At 42.2% G+C, this 10,809-nt stretch overlaps 1 protein-coding gene across 1 annotated transcript in view; it reads left to right on the top strand.

Moving 5' to 3' along the window:
- The first annotated feature begins 1,788 nt into the window (after positions 1–1,788).
- The window catches only part of ERGIC1 (endoplasmic reticulum-golgi intermediate compartment 1), a 37,177-nt gene continuing 28,156 nt past the window's right edge, over positions 1,789–10,809 (top strand). Inside the window, exons 1-3 of the mRNA XM_009485931.2 lie at positions 1,789–1,865; positions 3,180–3,241; positions 10,056–10,128. Of these exons, the coding sequence (XP_009484206.2) occupies positions 1,789–1,865; positions 3,180–3,241; positions 10,056–10,128 (212 nt within the window). The remainder of the gene's footprint in view (positions 1,866–3,179; positions 3,242–10,055; positions 10,129–10,809) is intronic.

The following is a 10,809-nucleotide window of genomic DNA, read 5'->3' as shown; positions in this document are numbered from 1 at the left end:
ACCTTTGGGGTTCCATCTCTTGTGTCTCTTGTGTCTCACAAACATACTTTTCAAGCTGTTATTGAATCCTCTGCAATTTTTATCTTCTTTTAACTCAGAGTTAAAATCAGAATTAGCAAGATAGCTCTGTTCCCTGTCTGTGCCAGCATCTCCATCATTCTCTTCAAAGTTTGATGTGTTGCTGTCCTTTTGGGCTTCCAACTTGCCCTTCTCTGAATGCATAAACCCAACTACTGTTTTCACCATCCTGGATCAGACTAAATAAATTGTACTTTCTCAAGCTGTGGCCAGTATCAGACGCTTTATGGGAAGATGCCTGGTACGCTATTTTTCTTTTACCAAAGTATAGACCCTCCTAATCCAGAGCATGTATTTTCTAAGCAGATGAATGTTCTCCCAGGATACATGCACATACCCAGTCCTTTTTCTTTTGGTTTGGTAGTCTCTTGGACTTACTGGTATTGTGTCAGTGAGCAAAAGCTAGACAACAGGGTTTGTCTCTTGTTTCAAGCCTGTCTCTTTCCATTCCCTTGCAGTTAATGTTAAATGTTTTGATCATTTCAGCATCCTTCTGCAAGCTTAAATACACCTCCACTGCTTGCCTTCCCTTCTGCTGCTTGAGTCAGGTTCTGGATGTCGTTCTTCAAGCTTCTGCATTCATCCATAAGATCTCAGCTGAGCTTTCCTCCTTCCTCCCTACCATCCAGTCTGCTCTCATTGCCTCTTTTGCATATATTGTCCACTCTTGATTCTGTGTTATTCCTTAGTGTCTGTCCTTATCTAAAAATGTGTTGATTCTACAAAACAAAGCCATTAAAGCTTTATGCAGTTCTCCTGGGTTGTTCTGTACTCTTGTATGTGCATCGAGACTGTAAGTTCAAGGCTGGGACATTGTTTGCCTGATGTTCTTCACCTAGCAAGCTGTGTACGCTCACTGTGCTCATACATTAAAGTGCGTTAAGGGCCTCATGTGACAACTGTTGCAAATGTGCTGTACTGTGCTTGCAGGGAGGCTTGAGCCTGTAAGCTATACAGGCCCAAGAGTTCTCAAAGCTCCAGGCAAATCAGGTCCAGAGACTTCCTTAAAGGCCTTTTTATATGTGTGTCATAGTTGTAGAAAAGAGAGGGACTATAATGTTGTGGTAGAAGAGATGGGAAGCAGAATAGCACAGAGTGGGTGGACTGCCTTTTAAGCACTTAAAGCCAGGTGAGAAATGTGGCTGGAAGCCATTGATCACTTTCTGTAGTGTCTTTGCCTAATCCTAGCTTACTTAATGCCACGTAAAACTTAATTTGTGGGGTTTGGGTCTTAGTTACGTGATTAAAATGGCAGTCTGAGAGGAGAGAATCCTGCCATGATATCAACTTTCCACTGAGTTACTTAAAAAGCTAGATTTTTTTTTTTTTTTTTTTAATCCTGTGTTGGGTCATCATTTTAATATGAGAAATAGTAAATATTTCTCATCGTAAGAACAAATTTCCTTTTATAGTATCCACATGCTGCTGTTTTTACTGAATCCAGAATAGAGCTATTCCTATTTCTAATTGTTCACTCACACTTAGCAGTTCTTGCACGTTCATGCACGCTCTCTCTCTGCTTTTTTAGCCTTGTTGATCTATTTTGTGACTTTGGCAAGACGACACCAGCTTTCAGCATTTAATGGGCTGTGAGCAGCTACTTCCTCTGCCTGTGAGACCATGATGTCATCAGCTACTTCGGGTTGCTTGACCATCCGCTGCTGCTGTTGCTTTGGTGTATGTGGAAAGAATGTAAACAGCACTTTCCAGATGTTCTCAGGGCAGCTGGAGAGCCATAAATGGACTGTTTGGTTCAGGCATATTACTAATCTATTTAGGAGATGGCAGTGAATAGAGTCATAAAAACATATAGCTCCAGTGTATATCCTGTGCAGCATGCTCTGTCATCACAGTGGGTTGTTGGAACAGTTAAGTGATTACATAGCTCGTTCAGGACTTGAGCTGGGTAGGTGAACTATCTTTATAGCTGCTCTCTTTCCCTCTCTTACCCTTCTTTCTTCTGGCTTCAACTCCTGAATAAAACACAGCAACAGTGTCCTTCTAGTCTTGTGCAAGGCAAATGCTGTTTTGTTCACACAGGGTGCCTCCAAGTTGTAAGTGATCTCAACAGATGAAGAGTGAAGAAAAGAAAGATGATCTAGTTTTTAAACTCTATAATATTTGATCTAGTAGGAACTACTGAATAAACATGGGGATGTTTCATCTTGGTGCAGTATAGAATAGGAATTTGGAAGCTGGTGTGTCTCATGCCTCTAAAGGGCTGGAAAAAACATCAAATCTCACCCACTTGTGGTATATCCAAAAAAAGTCCATTTGGGGGTAGAACCAGTCACTTCCTTCTTTAGGGTGTGTGTGTGTTTTTAATGCATTAATTAATTTTTATTGAGTGGTGGAAAAACTGATGTCAGAGCTGCATTGCGGCTGGACATGCAGGAACACAAGGTTGTAGGAAATAATACAGCTAACATCATAAGGGCAGTGAAAGTTTAACCATGGAGAGTTTAAAATAGTAAAGCTGAGCCATATGGATATTAAAAGATATGACTGAATCAAAACAACAGTCTAATATTAAAGTAGATTTTGCTGGGGGGGTAGCAAACTTCTTGGGTTAATTTCTCTTGTGTATCCAGTGTCCAAGGGTAGGTTTCTTGTCTCAACATCTTGATTTCTGACTTTGATATTGTCAATTTCTGGCTATTGCAGGATACAAACTACAAGGGGCAATGTAGGCTGTGTCTCACTGTTTTTGTGCCAGGCGTCTTTATTCAGGAGTCTGTAGAGTATCAGGAGCCTGTAGAATATCCTTTTCCTTTTACGGTGGTCTATAAACTTGTCCAACATGACTTCTTCCCTGGCACCTCTCACAGTTCAGATTGCATAGATCCATGACAGCAAGGCGGAGGGAGGTGGAGAGAAGCGCTTTGAAAACTGGAGCCAAGAAGGAGCGCAGTTATGTAATTGTAAAAAAGAAAAAGGATTTTTTATTTTGTTTTGTTTCCCCTTCTCATATCCTTCTGCGAACTGAAAAAACGTTGTTGGAAAGCTGGATGGAAAAACTGCGGCATCGCTCGTCCCTGTGGGGACATGAAATGTATTGAAATGTTCCACCTGTTTTATGGCTGTTGGTTTTCCTCTTTCAGGTTTGACATCTACAGGAAGGTGCCAAAAGACCTTACACAGCCAACCTACACGGGGGCTATTAGTAAGTAACACTTCTTTTTGATGTCCTTGCATACCCCCGGTCTAAAATTAAAGACCGTTTGGCTTCTCTGTCTCCAGGCAATTTTTTTAAAGGGATATTAAACACCAGAAAGGGTATCCTTTGTTGCTGAGACAGCTCATTTTGCCCAATCTGTCAGGCCGTGCTAAATGGCAGAGAAGTTTGCATGGATTCAGGATCTCAACAACAAAAAGTAGTAAAGATGTATCGTCATGAAAAGGAGCTCCTAAAATTTAGCACTGAAATACCCATTATGCTAGCTACTGAAGTAGGTAGAGGGCTTTTTGCTAGTGTCTTCCCATGAACAGAAGCTGTGAGTCTGCTCCAAACACTGGTGGAGGGAATGACTGCAGATTTTTTTGCCTCTCTCTGATAGGCATCCCCTCAGTCAGTCTGAAAATCAGCTGGTAACAGTTGCATTCACAGTTAGTGTACCCAGGCGTTTGCTTGCTCAAAAGACGTGAGGAACCAAACTATTGCAAACAGGGAATCCAGGTTCTGGATCAGTAAGGAGCAATGTGGGTGGCAATACGCAGTGGCCAGTGGTGAAGATGATTTGGGAAACACATATTTCTCTCATAACGTACTTGGGGGATTAATCTGATGTTGTAGGTGGGACTAATGAGCAGAGATCTTATTTTGTTGTTCTTTGCCATGATTTCAAAGAAGAAAAATTGCTTGGTCAGAAATCACCGATAGCAATCCACTCTCACTCCTGTATATCAATACATAGACTTCAGCTGATAGAAATCTGTTGCCTTGGGCCCCTTTTCCTTCCTTCCTCCTCCTGAGGGAGGCTGTAGGCTGAGTAATGCAATTTCACACAATTATATGCAGTGAGTGCACTGTGCAGAGTGGTAAACATTGATCAGGTTGATCCTGCCAGGCCTGTAATTAGATGCCTAATGCAGCTTTCCTGTTCCATTGAACAATGATTTCCTTTGATCATGTAGCTGTGCTCCATTCATCCATTCTTGTAGATGGGTCAGTAGCCTTATATGTCATTGCTGACATGAGTGATGTCATATCCCTTGGTGACAGCAGGCATCAAATAGAACTGAGTCAGTAGCAGTGAATCAATGGACACAAAGGAAAGCCCTTTGTGAGCTGAAGAAACTCCTCACTTCTTACTGTGAGGATGGTTGAAGACTGGAACTGGTTGCCCTGAGTGGTGTGGAGTCTCCATCCTTGGAGATACTCAAAACAATTAGACCCGTCCCTGAGCAGCCTGCTTTAGCTGACCTTGCTTTGAGCCAGGAAGTTGGACGGGATGATCTCCAGAGGTCCCTGCCAGCCCCAACTATTCTGTGCTTCTCTAAATATTTACTTTCAGAGAGTCCTTGTCCTCTGTGTTGTCCTGACCACTGAATTACTTGTATGTTGACTCCCTTTTAGGTTTGCTGAAACTGTGAACAAAGGGCTTGAATAAAACTGTTTGCTAATTTAGAGGTGTATGAGATGTAGTGTTTTGAAAGAACACTTTGAACTTGTTAGTGATCCTGCCTTCTCTTCTGTTTTGGAAACTAAGAGTTCCCACAGTATAACTGGGCTCCCTTTGAGAGTTTGTCTTGTTATGAATCACCTGCAAAAGAGTATGTTTTAGAAACAAAAAAAAACCATCAAAGGCCATCCAGTGTTAGGCTTTCTGATCTGCAGTAAACAGCTCAAGTGATAAGTCTGTTGTGGGAAGGCTTGAAGGCTGTGACTCTTACTTAAAATTATTAGCTGACATTTCTCTCTATTGTTATTTGCAGCTTCTCAGGCTTTGATTTTCTTCTCTAACTGGTTCTCCTTCTTTTTGTCAGAGTGTTTTTAGACAGGCTGATATAAGCTTTTGAACCACACAGTCAACCAACAAACTGTGGTGGCTTTGCATGTGAGGATCTTCTGTGCAGCTTTCCTAATGGGCTTTCTGTCTGACCAAGCCTGTGACTTGTAATTTGAAAGCCAGTAATCTTGCGTGTTGTAGGAGGCCATGAATGAGACCAGCCCATTACCATGCCAGTTTGAAGCCTGGGAAGGCTGCATGATTTTGTGATAAATGCTTTAGGGAAGTCAGCTTGTAATAACATTAGGGGCTTGGGGGTAGGGGAAGGTTCTGCCTCGTAAAAAAATCTTTTAGGGTCTAGTAAATATGTGAAACAACTATGGCTGCTACTGTATTTCGGCTTTCTTTAAGTCTTCCGAGGTTTACAGAGCAGATATAAAATAGCCCGCAGTAGCCAACTATTAATTTAGGCCCTTCCCACATGATTTCTGCTGAAACTTTAGTTCAGTATCACTTCTGGTGCTGAAGGCTTTCTGGAATAGGAATGGTTTTACTGCAGGATTCCTACGGTTGTTTCTGGATTGTAAAAAGGCCTTTTTTTGAAAAGTTTGATGTTTATTAAGGAAGAAGGAATAGATCAGATTACAGAAGAAAAGAGATGGAAGGTACCAGCTCTGCTTCTAACCACCAGGGCTAAAGTGGCCAACTCCTCTAGGAAAGAAGCAGCTCAGGGAGAGTAAGCATTAGGGTATTTTTGTGGAGAAGAGCATGCGACCTCAAACACAGACAAGTTCAGAAGCTAACTGGAGGGTTATCGAGTCTTTCTGTTATGTATGGGTTTGTAGTTTCAAAAGTTGCAGTGAATGCGGCATACAAGATATTTCAAATCTGTGTAGCAACCCTTCCAGCTATCAAAAATCAGTAGAAATGAAGGAACTGAGAACAGTCCACTGCAATTTAGTGGAGTGAGATTTGTATAGAACAACACACCCACTGCTGTGGACTTCTCTGAAAAGTGTGCAGAAGTTACTCATTTGTTTTTCTCAATAAAAATCTCTTCTTTCAGGCAGCATTGCGATCCCTGTGCCACTCAGCCAGTCACATCATTGTTGTCCGTCTTCCACCAGATGCTTGTGCCAGTGTTTGCAGGCCTTCCCACCTCTGTGTAGCATGTCTGTGATGTCAGCACATGGCCATTCTAACAGACCTGACTAATGTGGTGACAACTTGGCCATGTTTGGATATGTAGGCAGCAGCAGCACGTGCCCTGGCTGGCTGACAGTTGGCATCTGGCTGGAGAGGAGCAGTCGGACTTCTTGAGAGAAGGGCCTGCAACTCAGACAGCTGCTGTAGCAATCGTGCTATTTAACAGTCAGTGTGCATGCATAGTTTGCATGCACATGTTGTATGCACACATGGTAATGTTATCCAGAAATACTCTATGCTGTTTGGAGGCTGGAGTTTTAAATACACATCAGGAAATATCAAAGTTATGATTCACATGGCATCTGTAACAAGACCCATTCCTTGCACTTCATAGCAGTTTGCTCCATTGAACAATAAATACTATTAATTTTATGCCTTAATATAGACATGGATCCACGTTCTCAGTCTGTATGATGTGTTAAACACTTTGCGTTTCTTTCATTTCTTGTGGGGTGGGGAGGAAGAGTCAAGAATGCACATAGATGGTGTATGTATCAGAAGGGATATGTACAAAAAGGTTAGGTTGTCAAAGCTAGTACAGGAAAAAAAACTTGGGAGAATTTCCCATCCTTTTGGGATTACTGATTAGCCAGCAGCAGTGTGTTCCATTGTGTCTAACACCAGCAACCTTTGATCTATTGATTGTGCTATGATATTAGAGTTTTAAGAAACCCATCTTAGATGGTCCTTCAAGCTCTGTGGGAACAGTGCTGTGCTCTTGCAGTTAAGCTAAGCTTTATGCATTAATTGTTTTATTCTGTCTGATCCTAGCCTTTAATCTACTTTCCCAAATACAATACAGTTGTCAAATGTGGGTGGCAGGAACTGCACATTTGCATGGAAGCAATGAAATGCACTATGAAATAAGTAGCTGAAGCACTGTGTGCGTAAATTCTTATGCTGGGAACATCGTATATGCCTGCCCTCCACGCTAAGGAGAGGAGCTCACATTCTGTGTCTGAAAAAACATTGTCTGAAGAGACAGTTTAACACATAAGACTTTCGCGTAAGTCTCATGCCAAAGACACCCCCCTGCCCTGAAAATGTGTGTGTACAAGAAGAGTTTAACACAAGAGCGGCCATGCTAGCTAGGTCAGTGCAAATGTCCGTGTAGCCTAGTATCCTCTTGCCAGGAGTGGTCAGCAGCAGATGCCTGAGAAGGAGCATGAGGACAGGTTAAACACGTCACCAGGCTTCAGTCAGTTGGCAGTTCTGAACTTCTTGAGCTAGAGGTGGTTCATTTGTGTTTAGTAGCCCTCAGTGGATTTCTTCTTCAGGGCATGTCTGATTCCTTTTTGAAATCTTATACACGTTTTTCTTAAGCATCCCCAACATCCATAGTCAAGATTTTTCAGAATTTAGTTAGGTGTTATGTAAAGGAAAACCTCCTTTTGTTTTTAACCTCCCCCTTCCCTCCTGTTCCCATACTGGAAGAGACAGTGAGTGGTTGTTCCCCATTCATCTCCTTCAGGCTGCTCATGATCTTATATACCCTTTTATGTCCACCCTCAGTAATTTCTTTTACAGGTTGAAAACTGACTATGTAGTTTGAAGACTGGCAAAAGCATTGAGGAGCTTTGAAAGTCAGTCCCTGCCAGGTGTTTCAGGGCATTCTTACAGGATTTTTAAGATATAGGTTAGTGGAATTTTGCTGTACTGTATTTGGTAAGTCTTGTTACAAGCCTTCACTGCAAGAGCTGCATTGGAGGATGAACTTGAGGGACCAAGTACTTTGTATACTGGAAAAGGAGAAGATAGTTTGATGATGGAAATAGCAGAGCAGAAAGTTAAAAAATTGGAAGAGAGAGGGAACGCTCTGGGAGAGGATTTACAGTTAGTAGTACCAGGCTTGCATAGAAGTGCTGGAGAGCAGAGGGATCTAGCTGATGCTGTGGAAAGCCTTTACAGGATGATAACAAGCAGAGAGGAATATGGGAAGCAATTAAAGAACAAAGGGTTGTCTTTATGTCAAACACTCTCCCCTGCATACTGCCAAAGATCAGAGATCTTGTGTCTCTGCTGTTCAGTGATTAACAGTAAGAAACACTGGATCAACCAGTCTTGTGCCTACATTGCTTTTTTTGTGCTCTTATGTAGGTGTATATGTTCTTACAAGAATTTGCTGCTGTGCTTTAAGTAGACCTTTCTCCTCCCCTGCGCTGCATGGTGCACTATGCCAGTGGCTTAGCTGGGTTACAGCAGTGGTGTTCTGTGTCTTGACAGCCAAGACTTGGAAGCAACTGTGTGACCATCTGAGGTTTCTCTAGAAATTAAACCTCCTCTTGCTTCCCATTTTCCTACTGGTCTTTGACTTTGTTTTTCCCTTTTCTGTCTTTCTTCACCCTAGCCAACGGATTTTTTGGCATCTGTTTTAATCCCTTGCACTTTTCAGAGGGTCAGTAAATTAACCCACCCTTGAAATGACTCTGATGAGTAAGGGGAAGCAACGCATTACTCTTTCCTTGGAACTATAAACTGGCTAATCTGAAGAATGAGGCACAAGGCTTTAGATCACTCCAGGGTCTGTCTCGGTATTTGCCTTAAGTACCTCCTCTTTCCTTCCCTTCCCTCTCACATTCTCTACCAAGGGAGTTTGGACAGGCACAATTGTATGATAAAATTGCTCCCCAGCCAGTTGTTGCTTGAGCTTTCCAAAGGAATGGATATTCAGGCAGTATAGGTCATGTGGAATAAAGTTTAGGAACAGGGTTTTTCTTATGTATTTCTCAATCCTAATTAGTGGCTATGGTAAAGGGGTCATTTCCAAAGGTGCTTGGTCATTGTAACTCTGCTGGGATTGAGGGGTGAGCCAGATTGTACTCCTGTTGTCACAGCCCTGGAATAGCATGCCATTTCCTGGTTTACTCTTTCGTGCAGTGATTCATGGTGAACTTGGGTATTTTATTTAATACAAATACGCATTGCAGCCCTGTCTCCTTGAGCTGGCACATCCTTGTCTACTCCAATCATCCCTGCTCAATAGGATTTACAGCTGTCCTTCCTTCCAGCCCCTCCTGTGTGGGTCAATGACTGTGTCACTGCTGCATGAATGTCACTGTACAATGTTTTGAACAGTTTCCCGACGAAGAGTAACCAGTAATATGCCAGTTACTTTGGGATCCCTCCTTTTAACTCTAGGTTGGCATTGTTAGGAAAGACATGGGACTTCTTGTCCAGGTACTTTGTGTTTCCTTCACTGGGAATTTTCCCTCTGTGAAGGCAAATGGAGAAACTAGAGAACTATCGGGTATTGGCTAGCCCAGTCCATTATTGCCATGTTTCTGCTGTATGAGCTCTATCTAGTGGGTAATGTAGGCTGTGAGATGACTTACACGTAGCCTTAGAACTTGACAAAGAACCAAAATGTCTCCTAATCCATAGAACACCGCATAGCTGACTGTATGCTTTTGAAGCAAGGAGGCATTGATTCTTTTTTCTTTCTGGAGGTTTTAGTAGCAATAAACTTACATTTGGAGCAAGGGCTCCAAAGAAATCATATTGTCAAGCAGCTTTGTCAAGAAGGAGGGAGAGCTGGCAGGCCAACATTGTGTGCTGGAGATGGAGAACGCAGGAGCCATGGGAAAATGGAAATCATGATGGAAAAGGTGGCCCAAGAATTAGGATACCCAGCAGGATGTTGGGTATTGTCATGCCATTGAAGTCACTGCTCTGATGGCCTTGTCTGGGTCATTGTCTCTAAAGAGTGTTAGTTCTCATGTGTGGGTGGCATATCCATGGGGGGAATAATATGCCTGTGTGAAAACAGTTTGTCTTTGTTAGAGATATAAAGCTAACCTTTTCCTCTCCTTGCCTCTTTTCCAGTCTCTGTTTGCTGCTGTCTCTTCATACTGTTTCTCTTCCTGTCTGAGCTCACCGGATTCATAGCCACTGAAATGTAAGTAAAAATCATGTTTTCCTTTGTTTGAATGTGTGTGTATATGATTCTTTACAACTTTACTCTGTTATCTTGGAAAAATGTGCCTGTAATTTCACTAGGTCAGCTAGTTGTCTAATGGTTTTTGGATTCCTTTTGGTTGAGTCCAAATTCTCAGTCAGTCATTCAGCTTTTTAATTTACTAAAGTATGCTAGGCAAACTTGGTTCTAAAATACTTTTGTTAGAAAAAACTCTTCTAGACCTGCTTGATCCTTTATTAGCTGCATACAGGATTTCTCTGTTGAGCACAGTGGATATTTTTCATGTGACCACAGACCACATCAAAAGCTTCTGACCCTTTCCAGTTCTCTGGTGATCAGGTGTAAGGTAGCCTGAATACTAAGATCAATGCCAGTCAGTTGCAGTTTCCCTCTTCTTCCTTAGGCTGTTGATTTCTTGTCCTCATCTGAGATTTGTTTCCCCTCTCTTCCTGAATAGGCTCTTTCCTTTGTACTTGTTAGATTCAAAGTGATTCTCAAAAACTAGTGTATTTTTCATCAGTGATACCGTATGTTTAAATGTGTGGTGCCTACTGGTTGAATCCAGGTGGTCTGTGCTCTGCGACTGTGGGGTCCCATTGCAGATATGGTGAGAACTCTGACAAGACGTTTTCTTTTCCTCTTGCTTCCCTGTGGATAAAA

Source organism: Pelecanus crispus, chromosome 8 (assembly GCF_030463565.1).
Source record: "Pelecanus crispus isolate bPelCri1 chromosome 8, bPelCri1.pri, whole genome shotgun sequence".
In the NCBI taxonomy this organism is placed as follows: Eukaryota; Metazoa; Chordata; class Aves; order Pelecaniformes; family Pelecanidae; genus Pelecanus; species Pelecanus crispus.
Note: the sequence above shows the minus strand (reverse complement) of the source record. Positions and strands in the feature narration are given on the sequence as shown.